Source organism: Theropithecus gelada, chromosome 5 (assembly GCF_003255815.1).
Source record: "Theropithecus gelada isolate Dixy chromosome 5, Tgel_1.0, whole genome shotgun sequence".
Classification (NCBI taxonomy): Eukaryota; Metazoa; Chordata; class Mammalia; order Primates; family Cercopithecidae; genus Theropithecus; species Theropithecus gelada.
In genome coordinates this window covers 73,252,938-73,275,196 of record NC_037672.1, presented here as the reverse complement: position 1 = coordinate 73,275,196, position 22,259 = coordinate 73,252,938, and the positions used below count along the sequence as shown (strand labels likewise).

Here is a 22,259-nt window from a genome sequence, read left to right as displayed (position 1 = left end):
TTCTAAAGTAGATGATTCAGACTATTCTGATGTTAGCTCTCTTTAGAAATAACTCCAAGAAGAGTTTTTATAATGATGTTCACACTGAAAAAGAGTCAGATTTGCTTCATCCTCAAGGAGTGTATTTATGTAAAATTAAATAAATGCTGGCTGTGAGCTGCACTATTTTTTTCCTAAACTGGAAAATGGTGAGGCGATGTGGTTTCACAAAGTTGCCCAGGCTGGCCTTGAACTCCTGGGCTCAAGTAATCCTGCCTCCTCAGCCTCCTGAGTAGCTGGGACTATAGGTGCATGCCACTGCAGTCAACTTCTCCTAACGTGATTAAATAGTTGTCTCTAAAAACAATTTTCACTATTTATTTTTGTTACATTTCAGAGCTGATTCATTTTATGCTACCAATCTGGAATTGGCCAGGACAAGTTTTATTCTAAAATATCTATCTTCATATCATAAGTTTGCTCTGCCTTACCATTCATTTTTAGGCTTAATATGAGTTGTTTAAGATCTAGACATAGCTTGTCACTTCTGGCTTTGTTAAAACTTCCCTTCCTCGTGTAGTTGTTTGAGATAGAGTCTACTTGTTTCTCATCCTGATGACCCAGAAATGCAACATATCACAGATGTAATGACCATGATATAACCTAATGATCAATACCAGAGTCATATAATAATTTTCCCCTTCTTGTGTGTTCCCTTAATCCAGCCATTCCTCTACTCCTGCAGAGAAGCCTAGGAAATAATACTCATGGTCCTTAATAAAAGTCCTCCCTCAGGGGTTTCCCCTTCCACTTCCAGAGCTGGTTGAGTTCTCTGCCACTTCTGGACTTTCTGTCAGTTTCTTATCATCATCCCTAATATCATTTAGGAACTGTGAGTGATAAATTTCTTCTATTTTATGCATTTTGTTCTTCCTTTCTCATTTTAATATATTTTACCTGACTCATATATCTGAAACTCACTTCCCCACCTCCATCAGAGCTTTCCAGGATCCTGGTTTACAGCCATTCTCAAGAAAGATACTTCAATATAAAATTGGAAAGAACTCATAACAATATATATCACAACACCTCTGAATATATTTAATAACAGAGAAATTAGAAATAAAAGTTTAATTTTATGCATCATAGAATTGCTATTTAGAAACAAATAGGACATGTTAGAAATAAGAAAAAATAAAACACTTTGTTGAAGTTATATACCTATTTGCATTTTTAAAAAGTATTACCCAATGGGTTATAGCATGATGCCAACACATAATGCCAGATTGCAAGGCATGGAGAATGGGAGAATGTGACATGACTATCTAATGGGTACAAATCTTCCTTTTGAAGTGAAAAAAATTACTTTGGATCTAGATAGTAGTGGTAGTGGCAAATGTGTTAAATGCCAATGAATCATACACACTAAATGGTTTAAGTGTATAATTTTGTGGTGTGAAATTCCTATATAAATTATTCTTTAAATAAACAAGTGGCTGACCAGATTTGACCAAGAAGCCATAGTTTGTCAGCCCTTGGTTTATGCTACGAATTTAATTCCCATATGCTTGAAATAGTAAATGCTGTCATTTTTATAATTTACATTAGAAACATAGTATGTTTTGAAACTAATATATTATGCAATTATATGAACACTAAAATTATTACCGTTGAAATTTTTAAATTTAATTATAATAGTGCCAATTTTATTTTGCTGTACACACAATTGTTAGTGCTTTGCAATATTAATGACTTCATTCTTTCAGCAATCCCATGATATTGATAATGCAATGACAACCATTTCCATTTCATTGGTGAGGAAGCTGAGGCAAATAAAGTCCCCATAACTTGTCGAACCCCACGTCATTATATAGTGATTTCTAAGACTTGAATAAAGGCCATCTTGATCCAGAGTGCCAGCTCTCAACTACCATGTTATGTTGACTCTCTTACTCTGGGTGCAGATATTTTCAAAGTGTAGGTATTAGGTGGGCTCAGTTGTGTGTTCCTTCCACAGAGTTTCTTATTTCCTATGGTGCCTGGGTCTTTAATTATCTGAAGATCATTCACCTAACATACTTAGTTATTCGTGTTGAAAAGCTCAGAGTGCTAGTGGGCTACCAGGATTTCTTAGGCATATATTTATGTCTCTACAAAATTGTCATTTGTTATGGGGACTAAAGATTGAGTTGTTGTGTAATAGTGAGAGAAAAAAAGACAAGAAAGGAAGAAACTGAAAGAGAGAAAGAGAAACAGAAAGAGAACGTGCTGTGTTTCCACCAGAGCTTTGAAAGTTTAGCTGCATTATTTCCATTACATTCTTTGTGTTGAGACAGCTACAAAGTTTGCCAGACTTCAAAGGGAAGGGATATTACTTGATAGGAAAATTGTCAATGTATTTATAGTCATGTCTCAAAATAACAACAAATAAAACCTTTTGAAGAAGGCAGCAGAAGTTATTTATTTATTTATTTATTTATTTATTTATTTATTTATTTAGAGACGGAGTCTCTCTCTGTCACCCAGGCTGGAGTGCAGTGGCCACCTCGCCCGGCTAGTTTTTTTTTTTGAGACGGAGTCTCGCTCTGTCGCCCAGGCTGGAGTGCAGTGGCCGGATCTCAGCTCACTGCAAGCTCCGCCTCCCGGGTTCACGCCATTCTCCGGCCTCAGCCTCCCAAGTAGCTGGGACTACAGGCGCCCGCCACCTCGGCCGGCTAGTTTTTTGTATTTCTTAATAGAGATGGAGTTTCACCGTGTTAGCCAGGATGGTCTCGATCTCCTGACCTCGTGATCCGCCCGTCTCGGCCTCCCAAAGTGCTGGGACCACAGGCTTGAGCCACCGCGCCCGGCCCGGCAGCAGAAGTTGTTAAACTATTGTATGATTCATAAAATATTAAAAATAATTGTGGAAAAAATATTAAAATTACATGAATTTAGATTTCTACAATTATTGCAATTTTTAAACATTGTATCATAGTTATTCATACATATTTTTTAAAATAGAACAAACGTCCTAAAAACAAGCTACAAGTGGTTAAAATAGATGATATATGAGAAACATTATCAAGTTTTTGAATGACACTAGTGAATTAATAACATGATGTTACATTTTGGAACTTCCTGTCCTGAATTGATGTGTTTATTTCACTAAATTTTAAATCTCATAATTAATACATGAAAACTTTGTGGAAAGTTAAACATTGCAGAATTGTATAGAATAGAAATTTAAATTATCATCCTTGGAATTACATGTATTTTTTGAGATTCTTTCTTCTTCATACTAGCTTATGTATATTTTATTTCATTGCAAAAACTACTTTTTTGTTTTTCTGGAAACTTCTTTTTCTGTTTAGTAATGTGATAATCAGCCTGTTCTCTGCAGTGGCTACATTCAAACATTTGTTGGAGGTACATGTGTTCATTGACTGAAAGCCATTTAAGTGCTGGAGAAATTTGGCTCATTCATGTGCTTGTATGCAAGGATTTCTACATGATAAATTTCTAGATGTAAAACTTCAGTTTCAAATGGCATATTTATATTTTATTTAAGAGTGTTGGCTCAAATTATACTCCCTCAAAAATAGATTTCTCAGGTTTTTATGGGGTGCAAATCTTCTCTATGGCATTAATTTGTTGGCATTAGTTCTATTTTTATGAGCATGAGTAAATTTTTAGTCTTTTATATCTTATTGGCCATTTTTATTTTGAATTACTTCTTCATATTTTCATCAATTTTTTATTAGATTGTTAGTCTCTTTTGGTTGGTGATTTGTAGTTCTCACTGAACAATGGATACCAATCTTTTGTTATGTGTGTTATAAGATAGGTTTTATGTGAAATAATTCAGGTTTATAATCATGATAAAACAACATTATTAATCTTTGGCATTATATAAGTTCTGTTTGTCTTTATATCTGTATTAATTCCTGGATGATTTGTATGAAATTTTGTATAGTTTCTCTATCTCATTAATGTTTTAGTGTGTACGTGTCTAGAGATTACATGATTTATCTATGTGTATAAAATTATAAATATGCATATATATCTGTTTTTAATCACACCTTACCCTGGAGAATATTTTTTTGTGAGAATTAGTTAATGGTAAGACATTTAAGTGACAAAGACAAGTAGATTTCTGTCAATCTGGGCTAGTTTGATCATAAAGTGCTTCCCTGATGTGTAGATTAAAGGAGGGTTATGACTTGATTTAGCTATTTTCCACAAAATTTATAAACTTTTTAATTCTTTGTATATATTTTTTGACATGCTAAAAAGTTTATATTTCCATATTATATTCATAGGAGAGATGAATCAAAAGACTGTGGAAAATAAGAAAAAAGATACGATTATTTAAAGTATAGTTATGTAGAATAATAATAAGTATTTCAAGCTGTCTTCAAAATACACATTGAATTTCACAACATATCTGTTAGCTAGTTAATTGATGATGTGTCTTGTTTAAAAAGAAATGGGCATGTATATGTACATGCATGTTTAGCAAGATAGAAAATTCACTAAGTCCCTTTAGAGTGCAATTTCTATATGATCATAATCTAAAATTAAGGACTTAACGATTGTTATTAAAGGTCAAAAATGATAATAAACCCATATGAAATTTAGGATTGTTTTTTCTCGTTTTATTAAGAATGATGATGGTATTTTAATGAGAATTGAATTAGATTTATAGATTTCTTTTGGCAAATGCTCATTTTCACAAAATTGATTCTACCCATCCATGAGCATGGGCTGTATTACCGTTTGTTTATGTCATCTATGACTTTTTTTTGCAATGTTTTGTAGTTTTCTTTGTAGAGATCTTTCACCTTCTTGGTGAGATATATTAATGAAATTTTCTATAATTTCTCTATCTCATCAATGTTTTAGTGTGTATGTGTCTATAGATTACATGATTTATCTATGTGTATAAAATTATAAATATACATATATATATCTGTTTTTAATCACACCTTAAGCTGGAGAATATTTTTTTGTGAGAATTGGTTAATGGTAAGACATTTAAGTGACAAAGACAAGTAGATTTCTGTCAATCTGGACTAGTTTGATCATAAAGTACTTCCCTCATGTGTAGATTAAAGGAGGGTTAAAGGTAGATTAAAGGTGAGAAAAAAGTGTTTTTTCTTTTTTTTTACAGCTATTGTGAAAATGGATGAGTTGTTATTTGATTCTCAGCTTTGAACCCAGCATAGCCAAAGCAAGACTAAGAAAAAAGAACAAATCTGGGGGCATCACATTGTAATGCCTAAAGTTCTTGCCAGCCACGCCAAAAACTGGTGTTGTGGCTGACCACGGCAAGTGAAAGAGACCTGGACTGAGAGTGAACAGTAGGTTTTATTGAACAGAGCAAGAGTACAAAGCTTCCACAGTGTGGAAGGGCTCATGAATGGGTAACCAGAGCTGGATTACATGATTGCCTTTTAAACTCTTTAAGGGGGGAAATATGTGCAGCAAGAAGATGTTACCAGAGCCAGAAACAAAGGCAATTAACCATTTGTAACATGTCTTAGTCTTAGAACTTGAGGAAAACCGGAATTGAAACTTAGGTTTTATCTACTTTATGACCTTGCAATGGCATGGCAAAGGAGACAGGATCTTACAGGACTTTACAAAGAATGTTTACAAGGAATTGGAATTAGGAGTGTAGATAAGGTCCACTGGTTACAGAAAAACAGGCAGTTAACATTTCTTTCACTTTAGTTTTGGGGAAGGGGGAAGGGAGAGAGGACACAGGGAAACTTACAGCAAAATTTTCATTGTTTATAGCTTTCTTGGGGAAGGAAACACATGCACAAATCCTGTAGTTAGGAATATTTTAAGTATATATCTTCAATATTATTCATCCAGGATCGAAGTAAGTCCTCATGTAGTAAATGAGTGAGTTTCACAGCTTTCTGGGTCCCTGCTTGACCCAGGAAGCCCAGCTGGCACCTCCTCTCAACATTACCCAATATATTGCAAGGCATATTCCAAGTTACCAAAACAACATGGCATCGGTATAAAAACAGGCATGGAGACCAATGAAACAGAATAGAGAATCCAGCATTAAAGACAAATACTGACAGCCAACTGATGTTTGACAAAGTAAACAATAATATAAAGTGGGGAAATGACACCTTATTCAACAAATGGGGCTAGAATAATTGGCACTCCACATGTAGGAGAATGAAACTGCATCTTCTCTCACCATATAAACAATCAACTCAAGATGGATCAAATAATGAAATCTAAGACCTGAAACAATAAAAAATTATAGAAGGTAACATTTCAAAAACTCTTCTAGACATTGGGTTAGGCAAAAACCTTGTGATGAAAAATCCAAAAGCAAATGAAACTAAAACAAAGATAAATAGTTGTGATTTATTTAAACTTAAAAAGCTTATGCCAGCAAAAGAAATAATCAGCTGTGTAAATAGACAACTCACAGAGTAATCAAAAATATTGATGAACTATGCATCTGACAAAGGACTGATGTCCAGAATTTACAAAGAACTAAAAAAAATCCACAAGAGAGAAACAAACCCCTTCAAAAAGTAGGTTAAGGTAAGGGTAAATAGATAATTCTTAAAAGAAGATGTATAATTGGCCAACACATATGAAAATATACTCGACTTCACTAATTATCATTAAAATGCAAATCAAAAGCATAATGCAAAACCACTATACTCCTGCAAGAATGGCCATAATTTTAAAATCCAAAAATAATACAATGTTGGCATGGATGTGGTTAAAGGGGGACACTTTTATGCTGCTGTGGGAATGCAAACTAATACAAATACTATGAAAAACCATATGAAGAACTAAAAGTAGAAGTACCATTTGATCCAGCAATCCCACTACTGTGTATCTTCCCAGATACATAGTAGATACAAAGAAGTTTTATATGAAAAAGATCCATGAACATACATGTTTACAACAGCACTATTAGCAATTTAAAAAATATAGAACCAACCTAAATGCCCATCAACCAACCAACAGGTGGATAAAGAAAATGTGGTATACATAAATACACACACAAACACACACACACATATACCTATGTACATACACGCACATATACATACTATATTTATACACCATGGAATACCACTAAACCATAAAAAGAAACAAAATAATGGCATTAACAGCAACTTGTATGGAGTGGGAGAGCATTATTCTAAGTGAGGTAATTCAGGAATAGAAAACTGAACATCATAAATTCTCACTTATAAGTGGGAGCTAAGCTATGAGGATGCAAAGGCATAAGAAAAATATAATGAGCTCTGAGGATTCAGAGGGGAGGTTGGGAGGGAGTAAGGGATACAAGACTACACATTGAGTGCAGGGTACACTGCTCACGTGATATGTGCACCAAAATCTCAGAAATTGACTTATCCATCTAATCAAACACCACCTGTTCCCAAATGACTATTAACATAATTTAAAATATTATAATAAAATCAACCAGATGAATATTTTTAAATATCTAGAAAAAATAGAATTGGCTCATGAAACCAAAGACGTTACAAAATAGTTCAATTTTACAGTAGGAAGAAGGTTAAGAGTTGCTGTATTTCTAATTCCACATAATTTCCACTGATCTTAAGCTCTAAAACAGTAAACATTTGGCTATAAATTTTAGGAAAAATGTGAAAATAAAGCTGCATGCATTATAAAAGCCAAGCAATACTACTCATCTTAAAATATCCAAAGGAAGAGAGACTTTCTATATAATATAACTATGTAATAGTTTCCTTAGCAGCAGTTAAAACAATACAATCCCATTCAAAATGAAGCCAAATTATTCTGAGTATGTGCAAAACAGCACTGATACTGTCAGTGGACTTCTTAATGTTCTTGTGTTTAAGTAGAATGTGTGAAATATAGTTAAGCTGAGTAAAAATTTTCTTGTGTAAACTGTGAATTAGAACACAAATTTCAATATAAGTTCAACAAATTTCAATACAAACTCATATGGATTTATATTATTTTTTATTTTCCCAAGTGTTTTCTTCATTTCCACAAAATATTTCTAACCATTAACTGGGTGGTAAATCTCTGAAAAATAAATTTTTATTTGACAAAGTAAATTTTGAAAAGATTTTTATTTTTATTCTTTATTTTTCTTTTGGTCACAGGAAGAAAGAAATCTTGTATCATAACCTTTCTTGCTGGAATAAACTGAAGTAGTCTCATCTATCAGGTTTTCCAGCTTCAAATCTCAGATATAACTAATCACTTTTTCCCTTCTTTCCTTTTCTAGCAAACTTCCAGAAACAAAACAGACAACATTTCATGATGATAAATATCACAGTAGCCACACAGGCCAGCAGGAACCCAATCACATCCAAAGAGTGGTACTGGAGCCAGGTGAGGTCATGGGCTGCAACCCGAAGGTGCTTAGCTCCTTTGTGTCGCATGACAAATTCAATCCAGAAGACTGCTCGATCCAGGGGCTTCACTGGTTGATCATGTTGAATTCTTGATAATTTCATAACATTCTCTTTATATCTGAAGGATAAAAAAAAAAATACACCAATGCAGCAGGAACAGACGTTTACAAAACCCCTCAGACACCGAGTTGAAGGAAGGGGTTTATTCATTAGGGAGCATCAGCAAGACTCCTGTCTCAAGAGCTGAGCTCTCCAAGTGAGCAATTCCTGTCCCTTCTAAGGACTCACAACTCTACAGGGGTCCATGTGAGAGGGTCATGATCAACTGAGCAAGCAGTGGGTACATGACTGGGGGCTGCATGCACCGGTAATCAGACGGAACAGAAGAGGACAGGGATTTTTACAATGCTTTTCCGTAAAATGTCTGGAATCTATAGATAACATAACCAGTTAGGTCAGGGGTCGATCTTTAACTACCAGGCCCAGGGTGTGGCACCAGGCTGTTTGCTTGTGGATTTCATTTCTGCCTTTAGTTTTTACTTCTTCTTTCTTAGTAGGCAGAAGTTCGGCATAAGACAATATGAGGAGTGGTCTCCTCCCTTACTAACACTGAAAGTAAGTTAATGTGTCTGTGCATATCAAGTTTATGAAAGGCTTTTAAAGTTCCAAATAATTCAAAGTAAATGTCACAGAATTGACATAGAATTTGTGTATTTTTATTTGAGTCATCATAGAAAGTTTGGCTTTTAAATTTGATTTTTCTCATTGACAAATATTTTTAAAGTAGAAATTGAATGTTAGGTGAGAAAGTTAATTTTTTGAAGCAGAGAAAATATGAGGCATTTTAATTTGCCTTTAATTGTTTAATTTTAAGTTTTTGTGGGTACATATTAAGTGTATATATTTATGGGGTATATGAGTTGTTTTGATACAATGTGAAATAATCACATCATGGAAAATAGGATATTCATCCCTTAAGCATTTATCCTTTGTATTATGAACACATTCCAATTACACTGTTAGTTCTCAAACAGACATGTGAGAACGTGCTCAACATCATGAACCATTTTAAGTGCTGTAAGAAAGATCGTGAAAGTGCAATATGAGAATTATCATCTCTAAGTTCCTAAAAAGTAATTGTGTCATGGTGAGTGACATGCCTCATAGCTAGCCACTTTGCTTCTACATTACTCTTTTGTCTCCTACTGTTTCCCACCCTGTAGCCAGATTGATTTTTTGCAATTAAAGTCAGTTTATAGCACTCCCCTGATTAAGACTTTGGCCTGGCTTCTCATTATTTAGAGAATAAAATCCAACTCTGTTATTTGGTCTACAGAACCCTACATTATTAGACACTGGCAAGTTCTTTTTCTAACACTTTTCCCTGAACACTGTCTTCTAGATTGGCCTTCTATTTTTCTTTAAGCTCCTAAAGGTGTTCTTAGCACCTTACACATTTTTTTCCCTCTCTCCTGCTCTTGGAGTATTCTCTCTTGCTACAACCCAAGGCATGCTTCTCTCCCTTTCTATGGCTTCCTTCTAATGTTACTTCTAAGAGAGGCTTTTACTGACCACATTATCATGGAAACTCTAGGATTTTCTCTATTTTCTGTGCTTATTTTGCTATTTGATTCCTAGAATTTTAAAATGCATTATATATCTCATAAAATAAACATTTAAATATTAAATACAAAAGATAAATGTACGTACACTAAGTGAAGAGTTCAAAAATGTAAGATCATCTTGAACATTATTTAGAGGTGAAGATATCTATTTACCTACTCTTCAGATCATGGTATAGGATATCACAACCTGTCTAGAATCACTCTCTTTTTCTGAACCATTTAGTCACTACTTTTGTCCTCCAATTAAGTATTAGCCTGACTTCGAATAGCATACATTATTTTTCCTTGTTTATGTAATTGAATTATATAGTATGTATTCATTAGTGTCTTTTTTTAATGTAGCAGTTGTTGGGTAATTCCATTGCTGTGTAGTATTTTGTTGATTGATAAAGCACAGACTACACCTTTATTTTATGATTAATACATATTTGGGTTGCTACCAATTTTTAGACACTATTGATAATTCTGTCATAAACATTCTTCTAGATGGTATTATATTTATATATTTATACATATCTCTTGGGTATATAATTGAGAGTAGAATTGCTGAGATGAAACTGGATGCATAATTGTGATTCACTTCTTGACTCTAAAATTTTTTGAAGTTTGTTTTCTTGATCTCTAAAATACAAAGATATGTTAGTTATAGTTTTTATAACTTCCCTTACTTCCACTATGACTGAATCATACAGTTTCTATGACATTGAACCTTATTATATTTACTAAGTCTTGAGTTATTGCCCACCACATATCACTTCAAATAACTATTCGACATCCTCTAAGAAAATGTGTCTTCCAGTTGATATATATAATACATACATGTATATTGTGTATGTACATATGTGCATGTGTGTGCATCATTTACATTATAAGATTCCATTCATTAATGGTGTTCTTCAAATATTTTATGTCTTTACTCACTATTTGCTCTTTTTTTAAGTCTGTTTAGGTTGAGTGAAACTATTTGTATAATCACTTTTAAATCTACTAGTTTGCTTTATATATTTTTTTTCTATTTGTCCAAGCTGGTTTGTGTTTCTTTTCAATTATTTCCCATCTTCTTTAAAGGTATTTTTATCATTCATTAATCTTCTTTTTTTGTGATAAAGTATTTTTAAAGTATTCCTTTAAATGATACCCTCCTTACATAAAAGCATTATTGATAGTAGTTATAAATGCTGAATTGATGGTAGCTCTACTCGGCAAGGAATTTTGCATGTTGATATCTTTGGGTGTGAAAAAATCAATTACTAAAAATTTAACTTAAAATTATATTTTTTGTGCTTCAAAGACCATCATCAAAAAGGAAAATTTAGTGTACCCAGAATAGGACAAAATATTTAAAAATTATATATCTGACATGACCCATAATATATAAATAGTTCTTAAAACTTAATAATAAGACAAATAACAAAGTTTAAAAATGTTCCAAGGATTGCAGTAGACATGTTTTCAAAGAAGATATATGAATGATCAGTAAGCACATATAAAGATTCTCAACATCTTTAGCCATAATGCAAATGCAATCTGAGACCAGAGATTATTTTACACCCACTAAGAAGGCTGTAACAAAAAGACAGATAATTACAGGTTTGGCAAAAATATGGAGGAATTGTAACCGTGTTGTACTGCTGGTGGTAGTGATGAATGAAACAAGTACTTTGGAAGACAGTTTAGCAGTTCTTCATAAACATACAGTTCCCACATGAGCCAGCAATTCCACTTGTAGTATCAACCCAAAAGAAAGGAAAACAGGTTTATGCAAAAACTTGTGTAGCAATATTCCTAGTAACCACAATTGGAAACAATCAAAAGGCCAATGAACTGAGAAGTTAACAACTAAAATATGACATATCCTTACTGAAAAATATTAAACTGCTGTAAAAAGAAATGAAGTATTAAAACATACAACAACATGAATAAAACTAACAGCATAAAAAACAACAAAAAATTAATCTAAGTGAAATGTCATTTACATAGCACCCTAAACTGTATGATTCCATTTATATGAAATTTCTCTAGAGAGAATAATCTCTAGAGAAAGAAAATAAATTAATGTTAGACTGGGGCTAAGCGGTCAGAGGAAGTGACTTCTGTGTCATTGCAGTATTTGTGCTGATATAAATATTCTAAAATTATGTGATAGCAATGGCTTCACAGCTCTGTAAACCTAGTAAATATATTTGGATTTTATATCATAAACAGGAGGATTTTATGGTATCAAAATTAAATCTCATTTTCAAGTCCATTACAATAATGATGATAATAAAAGTTAATATTTCAGTGGGAAAATAGTCATGTTCTGAGGCATTTTAGATATCGAATTAAAATATTTATTATATTATTTAAATTATTCTTCCTTTCTACTATGGATTCATTATGTCAAAGTTTTAAGAAATGTATTTTTTATATTCTGTATATCATTTTAAAAGTATTTTTGTGTAGAAAATTGTTTCACTGGCTATTCATTAGATGTATGGGTCTCAAATACAATTTTTAAATAACTGATGCAAAATAAAAACAGATTTCAGATTGGTTAAATCATTTAAATTCTTTCAGAATTACTCTCTTATAAAAAGGATGAAGCTCACACTCACTATTGACAAGAGAAGCTATCTATAAATACCACCTAGTGAAAAATATTGTTCTACTCACAAAGGATCATTAATTACTGTCTTCAGGGCATTCGCCAAGTCTGTACTCGACATTGTGTCAAAGTCCAATCTAACAGCTGCTCCTTTGGCCTTCATGTGAGCAATGTTATCAGGTTGATCGGCAAACAATGGAATGCCCACCATAGGGACCCCATGGTAGATTGCCTCGTAGATGCCATTGGATCCACCGTGAGTTATAAAAGCTCTGGTTTTTGGATGACCTAGGATTGCATGAATTTTAGAAAAATTATTCATAGGAATAAAATGAGACACACAATGAAAGGCTCTGAAACTGACAGTGTTTTCTAAATAACACATTGAACTAATCTGCTATTACTTTTCAGACTTCAGAGAAAAAGACACGTACTTGTGCTGGGTATGTAAGTGAAGGCTGCATGGTGTGTGTGACTTCAGACTGCAAAACAATACAAGAGTTCCAGTTGGACTAATGAAAAAGTGCGATCTAGATTTTTAAAATGTGCAGTAAAGAAGACAGCAAAGAGATGGGCATGATGTGAACTGCTATTTTAAGTGCAGTCACAGAGTGTGATAGGTGGGGTGTGCAAGGCAGCAGGTAGTGGGTTGGTGGTGGTGCTAGGATTGAGGAAGGACAGGTCACACTTCATCATGACCTATCATCACTTTATGATTAAGATTAACAATTTAATCCTTCAGAAAATACAGAATCACTGGTAATAGAAGAGCTATTATTTTTGGTGGCATTTGAAATCACCCTGCAAGAGAGGAAACAACAGGTGTAAAGTTGTAGAAATAGGAGACAGAGAGATACCTCAGGAAGTTATTGAAAAATTCTGTGAGATATATTAACACCTGAAATAAAGATTTTCGCTGATTCTGACCATAAAGAATATGAGTGTATATCATAAAATGCCAATAATTATAGCGTATTCTTTTTCCCCTAGAACTGGTAAATAAATATAAAGAAGTTACATTTTGTTTTTCCTAAACAAATACTCAAAAAGCTTGTTTCATGATTAACTATTAACACTCTAATGTACTGTTACTAATATATCCAGTATTTGTTCACCCGAGTCTTACCTAGAAGGTCATTCTGGGGTATCCACTTATAGAGCCGAGTATTGAGACCTAAGGTATCTGGATTTTTCCCATCAAATCTCCACAGAACCTGTTACAGTGAAGAAAATATCTTATTCCATGAGTGGAATTCAAAAGTTATAGAACGTTCGAACTGTAAAAAGAGTAGGAATGAGATCAAGGGATGTTAGTAAATCAGAACTACTCAAAGACTGATGTAAACAGAATACTCACATTTAATTTTCTCAACTTTCATAATTAGTTAGGCACGTAAGGAAATAATGATTTTCCAAAATAGTACCTTAGAAAAAATCGGATTATCAATGAAAAGTTCAAGTATTTAAAAAATTGTTACACTTTGTAAAAGAAAACCTACGTGCAGCCAGTCATCATATGAAAAAAGAAAAAAAAGCTTAACATCACAGATCATTAGAGAAATGCGAATCAAAACCATGATGAGACAGCATCTCACACCAGTCAGAACATCACGATGTGGGCGAGGTTGTATAGAAAAGGCTTGCTTATACTCTGTTGGTTGGAATGTAAGTTAGTTCAAACATTGTGGAAGACAGTGGCGATTCTTCAAAAACCCAGAGGCAAAAATACCATGAAACCCAGCAATCCCATTACTGGGTGTACAGCCAAAGGACTGAAAATTGTTCTTTCATAATGACCCATGCACAAGTATAGTAATTGCAGTACTATTCACAATAGGAAGGACATGGAATCACCCTAAATGCCCATTGATTATGGGCTGAATAAAGAAAATATGGTACATATACACTACTGAATATCATGCAGCCATAAAAAAAGAACAAAATTATGTATTTTGCAGGGATATGGATGGAACTGGAGACCACTATCCTTAGCAAACTAACAAAGGAATGGAAATAAAAATATGGCATATCCTCACTTATAAGTGGAAGGTGAAAGATGACAACATGTGGACACATAGATAGGAACAACATACACTGCTGTGTATTGGAGGGTGGAGGGTGGAGGTTGGGAGGAGAACGAGGATCAGGAAAAATAATTAACTGATATTAGCCTTAATATCTGGGTGATGAAATGATCAGTACAATAAACCTCCAGGACGCAAGTTTACCTATGTAAGAAAACTGTACGTGTACCCTTGAACTTAAAATAAAAGTTAAAAATAAAATTAATTTTTTAAAAAATAAAAATATTCTAAGAAATGTATAAGAAATTTTTACTATTCATTTTAATTCTAGTGTAAAACACTAACAATTTCATAATGACCTGAGTGCTTCTTTTCTTTTATGTATTTTATACTAGTTTTCATCTTCCAAATTTACTTTTAATGTAATCATTTCTTTTTGAGTAATTTGACAAGTAGTTCACATGTACCTACTTGTGTGTAGGTTAGAGCCCGTTGTCCTTTGATTGACAATATAGCAAGAATATAAATAAGCTACTTATAAGAAAGAGATTAATGCTGCAAGGGTAGTATGCATAACTTCATTGGAATTATAAATTATCAAGCACTACTTCCAAAATAAATTTCAAGTGACCATTTTTGACACAAATTCAGAGTATTATCAGTGTTTCTAACTTTGGATACTTTTTGGCATAGAAATGAGGAACCTGTTGGTATCATGAATAAAAATACAGCTGTTGAATAAACTCAAAACTGTAGTTTGCTGAATTTGGTCAACTGATTATTAACACCGAGACAACGTGCTACAAAGCTTTGACAATAGTGATTAATATGTTTTGCTATAGCCAAGACATTTTATGTTTAAGTTACTAATTTTGAAACTCCCAAGCAATCCTCATAAACTGAACAATAATTTACAGTGTTTAACTTTTATTTGCTACATCAGTGTTAAAGTAACTCAGGTTTCAGCAAAAGGTTGGAAGAGGTCATTACAGAAAGCTTTATCAGGCAGGAAATTAAAAGGTAATTGATAAATACACAAAGGTCACTGGCTTATTCTATATAGAAGAAAATAAATTTCTACTATGTTTTATAGAGTGGGCATCTGAACTTGTTTCTGTGCCTGGCTTCCTTTTGTTTGACCCCTTTCTATATTTCCTTCTGCTTCCTCCATTGAGAGGGGTTGTTAATCTGATAGTGCAGAGTCCTTGTCCGGACACATTTTATACTGCGCAGCGTCCACCTTCAGCGCAGGATCCATCTCCACCCTTTCTCTTTCATCTTCCTCCTTCAGACATTGGCTGGGTGCAGTCCAGCAGGGCTGGCTGCTTTTTCTCTTTCTCTAAATCTATCTGGCTGTGTGGATACTTGGACAAGTTGTCTGTCAGCCTAGGCTGTTCTTTCTCTGAATAGTACCCCGAACATTACTCAGATTCACCTCTTACAGTGATTCTCCTGCCCCAGCCTCCCAAGTAGCTGCGATCACAGGTGCATGGCAACATGCCTGGGTAATTTTTTGTATCTTTGGTAGAAATGGGGTTTCACCACATTGGCCAAGCTGGTCTCAAACTCCTGACCTCGTGATCCACCTGCCTTGGCCTCCCAAAGTGCTGGGATTACAGGCGTGAACTACCGTGCCTGGCCTACAGTTTACACATTTAATCACAGGATTGGAATTCATTTTCCTTACTCCCCTACTCCCCACATGTGGCAGTTATTCTTCCTAAATTAATAACATTCGATCATGTTATACTACCACAGATCTTTAAACAGAGTATATACCGCATAATTACTAACAGAGCCAATCTTCTCCATTTGTTGTCAGGTATTTTATATAAGCACTTGACTTAAAGTGCAAATAGAAATACTACATCCCATAATTGTAAACATTCACCAAGAGCTTCCAGAGTGCAATAAGTTATAGAGGTGGTTCAAGAGTCAGTCAAGTGTTCTTCACTCATTGGATACTGCTGAGATTAGGAAAACTGTTCTGAAGAAAATGATCATAAGTCTTACTTGTATTTCTACAAGGACACAGTTCTGGATATACATTTTTTATGAAAACACCTGAAAGTCATTCTAAAGACTACATTAAGCACAATTTTCACTTACCTGAAATATATTGAGTTAAATTCAGCTGTATATATGAGTGTCAATATCAGAAATTAAAAATAATTGTGGGTCTCAAGTTGCCTTTGGTGGATACATATGGAGTAGTGAGTTCCCACTGATGCTAATAGAAACCACTCATCCATACCAAGGGTAGAAACTCCCCCAGGGCCACATGCAACCTCTAAGTCTGAGGCACAACTATGACTTCTGTCGGTGGATGCTACACAAGCACATTTAAGGCTATATTCGGCTATAAAGTGTTCAGTCTACTCTTTAATATTCTTTTCATGTAGATCACATACACAATTCAAAATTTTATGGGACATGAGCTGAAAAGTCTCCAAACACTTTTTAAATGCCTTTCTCCATACAATTTATTGTCAGCATATTTACATAGGAGAATGTTCATACTTAAAACCATTTTTTAAAATGCAACTACAATTTTCAAACTTATCACAGTCTCTCCAGGATTATCCTTGTTCTCATTTTTCAACTTTTGGTCAACTTCACATTTGTCAGAAGTTTCTATAATTGGATTACTTACAATCTTTAGCAGGCTCTTTCAGTAGTTTTCCACACCAGTAAGACACTTCATCTTACCTTTTGTGGGATCTGGGCAAGGGCTGATGCAATTACGTTGGCCCTTTCTTCTTTCATGTTAGTGACCATTGACCCCAGAGAAAACACCACAACACCATTTTCTCCAGAGCTCTGTACAAACTCTTCCATTTCCTGTGAAAAAAGAATTTGTTTCATCACAAAAGAATATCAGCAGAGCGGCACTACTGAAAGAATTGGGACAAATTACTAAAGAGAGAAAATCAGGTATTTTGAGGAATTATTGGAGTAAATAATATTTTCTAAATGACTCAATCACTCAGGTTTTTTGCAATTAGATATATAATGTGAGATAAGTGGACTCTGTTAAGGATATTTGTGTAAATATGTGTATATGTGTATGTATTTATGTGCGTGTGTGTAAGGGAGAAAAGAAATGGAGCTATTACGTTGTAGTCAGGGAGATAATGTTAAAAATATTATACCCAGACTCTTCTCTTACAATACTAAAATTACTAATATAGGTTCTTGGAAAGTGGCACCACTCAGCTTTAATTCTATATTGTTGTTCTACTAAATCACTTGTGTTGATTTCAGGCAGGTTTTCTGTAGGATTCTTTTAGTTGGAAGCCATTAGTGTTTACTCCCCTCACTATGAGCTCTGAGGATAAGCTACTCACAGTTGGGATAATTTTATATCTACATTTATGTTTCTCTACAATGCTTTATACTTCACTTAAAGTTTGTCAGAGTTTTCTGGTAGTATTTGAAAAACTAAACAAAAATAAAAGCTGATGGTTAAGAACCACTGACATTCTGGAGTCAGGTATTGTAATTTGGAATTTCTGTGAATTAGTCCAGGAGTCTCATTTAAAATACAGAATTGTACACTATATAGTTACATAATTGAATGATCATATTTTCAGGTTATTGTTTAGGTGGAGACCTATTGACCTGAGATCACACTGTTAAATTGATGTACTACTTATAACTGCATATGAAGAACTCTCATCATCACTTTGTTGTGTTTCAGAAGCAGTACTTGTACCAGAATAGAAGAAGCCACCAGGCCTTTCTGCAGGGGAGATCTTGTCTCTCTTTTGAGCAGCTCACTCACACCACGTAACACTCCTGGTGAAGATGTGCTTGGCTGAAATTGATTGCGAATTATTCTGAGTTGTGTTTTCCTATGTATGCCAATATTTAAATTTAAATACTTTGAGATTTAATCATTGTGGTAAAACTTTTCCTAATGGTCCTTAACAAAACAAAGAAAAAAAGTCCAAATGTTAACTGTGCAGACCACATATTACAGAGTGTTTTTTAAAATATGATTTTTAATCTTCACGTAAGAGTCATTGTACTGCTATTCCAGGTAATATTTGGGTCATGTAGGTATTGTGTGTGATTGCAGTTGACTGTAGCCATATTTACTGTAACTGGTGTTCAGTGTTTCACCTCACTAGCTTGATGCCAAGAGCCCTGTTTATCCATGCAGTGTTGAAGGACTCTAATCTCTGTCTACAGATTCATCACGGATATGGACTGGTTGTTTCTTCTTCTGTGATAACATAATAAAAATAATACAAAAGTAATGTAAGAAATTTTATAAAAGCATGAAAAAATTTTTTAAATAAAATTTTTCTAAATTTTTTATGTTGTGATATTATTTATGAAAAATGTATTTTTTCATCATGGCTTTTGTCCTATTTATTTAGCTCAATGCACACATGTGACACTTATTTAGAAAATTGTGTATACATTTTCCTCCTGCAAAAACTTGTCATCTTGTCACATTAATCATTTTCTAACTCCCTTTATTTGTATTGTGGTTGACAGTGTAATTGAATATTTCATTGATAAAATTATTGTAATGTTATTGTATGCACATAGTATAAGTTTTTAATCATTCCTTCATTTAAGATGTTAGACTACTTCCAATGTTAATTTTATGCATATTTTCCATAATGTTGAATAGGTACACCTTGATTAATTTTTTTATCTGTATGATTTCACATGAATATATTATAAAACTCATAGCAAATTTCATTTTTTAAAACACTTGATACATTTTGTCAAGTGTCTTATTCTCTTATGTAGAAATTATCTGAGAATCTAATATTTCGTTGAAATGAAAGCAACCTGGATTAGCAATTATTTTACAAAATAAACAAAGAACTGGTTTCACAACCACTGACTTGCATTCAAATCTTTCTGCAAGTTAGTAACAACAGCTAATAGTAGTAATTATCACTATTGTACTACTAGCCCTCCTTTTTCTTGTCCTTCTACAAGTCCTACTCTCTTCCCCTTCCTACTGACACTATCGGTTTCCCTTAGTGTGAGTGGGAAAATCTTTCAAGAGTAGGGCAGGGTGGCATAGATTTTTCATTAGTCTTACCTCAGCTTTTGTCTCTTGAGAAAGTTATCATATAAAGCCCATGCAATTTGCATTCAATATAGATACTGAGTTTTAACAATGGAATAAAATCTCAGTTTTATGTAGACAAAAATGGTCTTTTAAGAGATTACTTAATAATGTAATAAAGAACGCTTGCTTTGTACACATGTTTTAAAAGTGTGATACTAATTTAAAATATATGAGTTTATTGTGTTCTTTCATAAAGAATATAATCTTATATGCTGACAGAATTTTTTGGTGCTGAAACTAAGGGCACTATTCAGATACAAGTGGTATAAAATATTTAGTCTTTATTATACATGCATTGTTCATTACCTCTGTGCTTCTCTGTCAGGCAGCTATGATGTTGAGACAAGTTGCCACAGGAAGCTTTAATGAGTTGCTTGTCATATGGCAAAAATCATCTGCTTTCATAGGGTATGTTTATGCTATAGTATGTAAACCTCTGGGATCTCAACGAAGAATGATTTAAATGCTTTAGTAAGATCAAATGAACACCGAGTTTGTCTGCAAATGTTAAAGGAACACATTTATATTGTTGAGAAAGTGTTTTAAGCTGCAATACTGGTGAAGATCCTTATTACCTGTGGTAGAATTTTAGAATTTCAACTAGCTCATCTTACTGTGAAAACTGATATGTCTACTTTTAATCAAGTCCACAAGGTATCTGTCAGCTATGACTTTGCAAGATAATATAATTTTGATGTACTGAACAATCTGGTTCTATTAAATGAAGAACGATATCTCAAGTGACTTGCACATGTTAAGTAATTAGTAGTGTTAGTAATAATAACAAAATAATAATTGCAAAATTAATGATATTTCTGAGTAACTGACTATAGGCCAGAGATAAATTACTAATATAAAACCCTCCCTCACGCAGGAAAATACACTAATATTTATACACCTTTCCCCCATCCTCCCCCTATCTCTTAACCCTAATATTATGCTATCTTGTAAATATAGTTTAACCAAACATTAGATTATGAATCTAACTATAGAAGCCTACTACTTCTTATTTACTGAGAAAGTTCGCAGAAATTGCTAATTCATGCCCCCATGTTTAACAACATGGCTCGCTCAACTTTTAAAGGATGAAAGTTATCCATTGGTCTTAGGAACCAAAAATATTGGTGCAACTCCAAATAAAAGTAATAACCATGTATACCTCCATTACCATAATAACCTTGACCTCCTTAATTTCCCCTGTCCTCATTACCTTTATCAACCCTAGCAAAAAAAACCCTATACCCATACTATGTAAAAATAATTATTATATCCACCTTCATTATCAGCCTTCTCCCTACAACAATATTTATATGCCTAGAGCAAGAAGCCATCATCTCAAATTGATGTTGAACAACAATTCAAACACTAGAGCTGTCACTAAGTTTTAAACTAGACTACTTTTCCATAATGTTTACTCCAATTGCACTATTCGTCACTTGATCCATCAGAGAATTCTCACTATGATACATAAACTCAGACCCCAAAATTAATCAATTTTTTAAATACCTACTCATTTTTCTCACCACTATACTAATTCTAGTTACTGCCAACAATATCTTCCAACTCTTTATTGAATGAGAAGGTGTAGGAATTATATCCTTCCTTCCAATCAGCTGATGATATGCCCAAACAGACGCTAACAATGCGATCATCCAAGCAATCTTATATAACCACATCGGCGATACTGGCATCATCCTAACCCTAGCCTGATTCCTCTTACACTACAACTCATGAGACCCTCAACAAATACTTATCCTAGACTCCAATTCAAATTTCCTCCCACTAACAGGCCTCCTCTTAGCAGCAACAGGAAAATCAGCCCAACTCGGTCTCTACCCCTGACTTCCCTCTGCTATAGAAGGTCCAACCCCGGTCTCAGCTCTACTCCACTCCAGCACTATGGTTGTAGCCAGAATCTTCCTACTCATCCACTTTCACCCCTTAGTAGAAAGCAACACAACAATTCAAAGTCTCACACTATGCCTGGGAGCCATTACCACCCTATTCACAGCAATCTGTGCCCTAACACAAAATGATATCAAAAAAATTGCAGCCTTCTCCACCTCAAGTCAACTAGGCCTAATAATAGTTGCTATTGGCATTAATCAACCATTCCTAGCATTCCTACATATCTGCACTCATGCTTTCTTCAAAGCCATACTATTTATAAGCTCCAGATCTATTATTCGTAACCTCAACAATGAACAAGATATTCGAAAAATAGGAGGATTATTTAAAACAATACCCCTCACCTCAACCTCCTTAATCATTGGTAATCTAGCACTTACAGGCATGCCTTTTCTCACAGGCTTCTCCTCCAAAGACCTCATCATGGAAACTGCAAACACATAACATACCAACACCTGAGCCCTATCTATTACTCTCATTGCCACCTCCCTAACAAGCACCTACAGCACCTGAATCATCCTTCTCACCCTAAAAGGACAACCCCACTTCCCAACCCTAATCAACATTAACGAAGGCATTCCTACCCTATTAAACCCAATTAAACACCTCACAATCGGCAGCGTAATCGCAGGGTTCCTTATTACTAACAGT

At 34.0% G+C, this 22,259-nt stretch overlaps 1 protein-coding gene across 7 annotated transcripts in view; it reads right to left on the bottom strand.

Annotated features, from left to right (window-relative positions):
- Positions 1-7,949: 7,949 nt before the first annotated feature.
- The window catches only part of LOC112624823 (UDP-glucuronosyltransferase 2B18), a 35,366-nt gene continuing 21,056 nt past the window's right edge, over positions 7,950-22,259 (bottom strand). For 5 of the 7 annotated variants that reach the window (XM_025385844.1, XM_025385839.1, XM_025385840.1 and 2 more), the window contains 4 exons: positions 17,312-17,443; positions 13,705-13,792; positions 12,647-12,866; positions 7,950-8,484 (listed from right to left, as the gene is read on the bottom strand). In XM_025385844.1, coding sequence (XP_025241629.1) covers positions 8,205-8,484; positions 12,647-12,866; positions 13,705-13,792; positions 17,312-17,443 — 720 coding nt within the window. In that variant the 3' untranslated portion in view covers positions 7,950-8,204. The remainder of the gene's footprint in view (positions 8,485-12,646; positions 12,867-13,704; positions 13,793-17,311; positions 17,444-22,259) is intronic. The other 2 variants (XM_025385842.1, XM_025385843.1) reach the window with 2 other exon arrangements.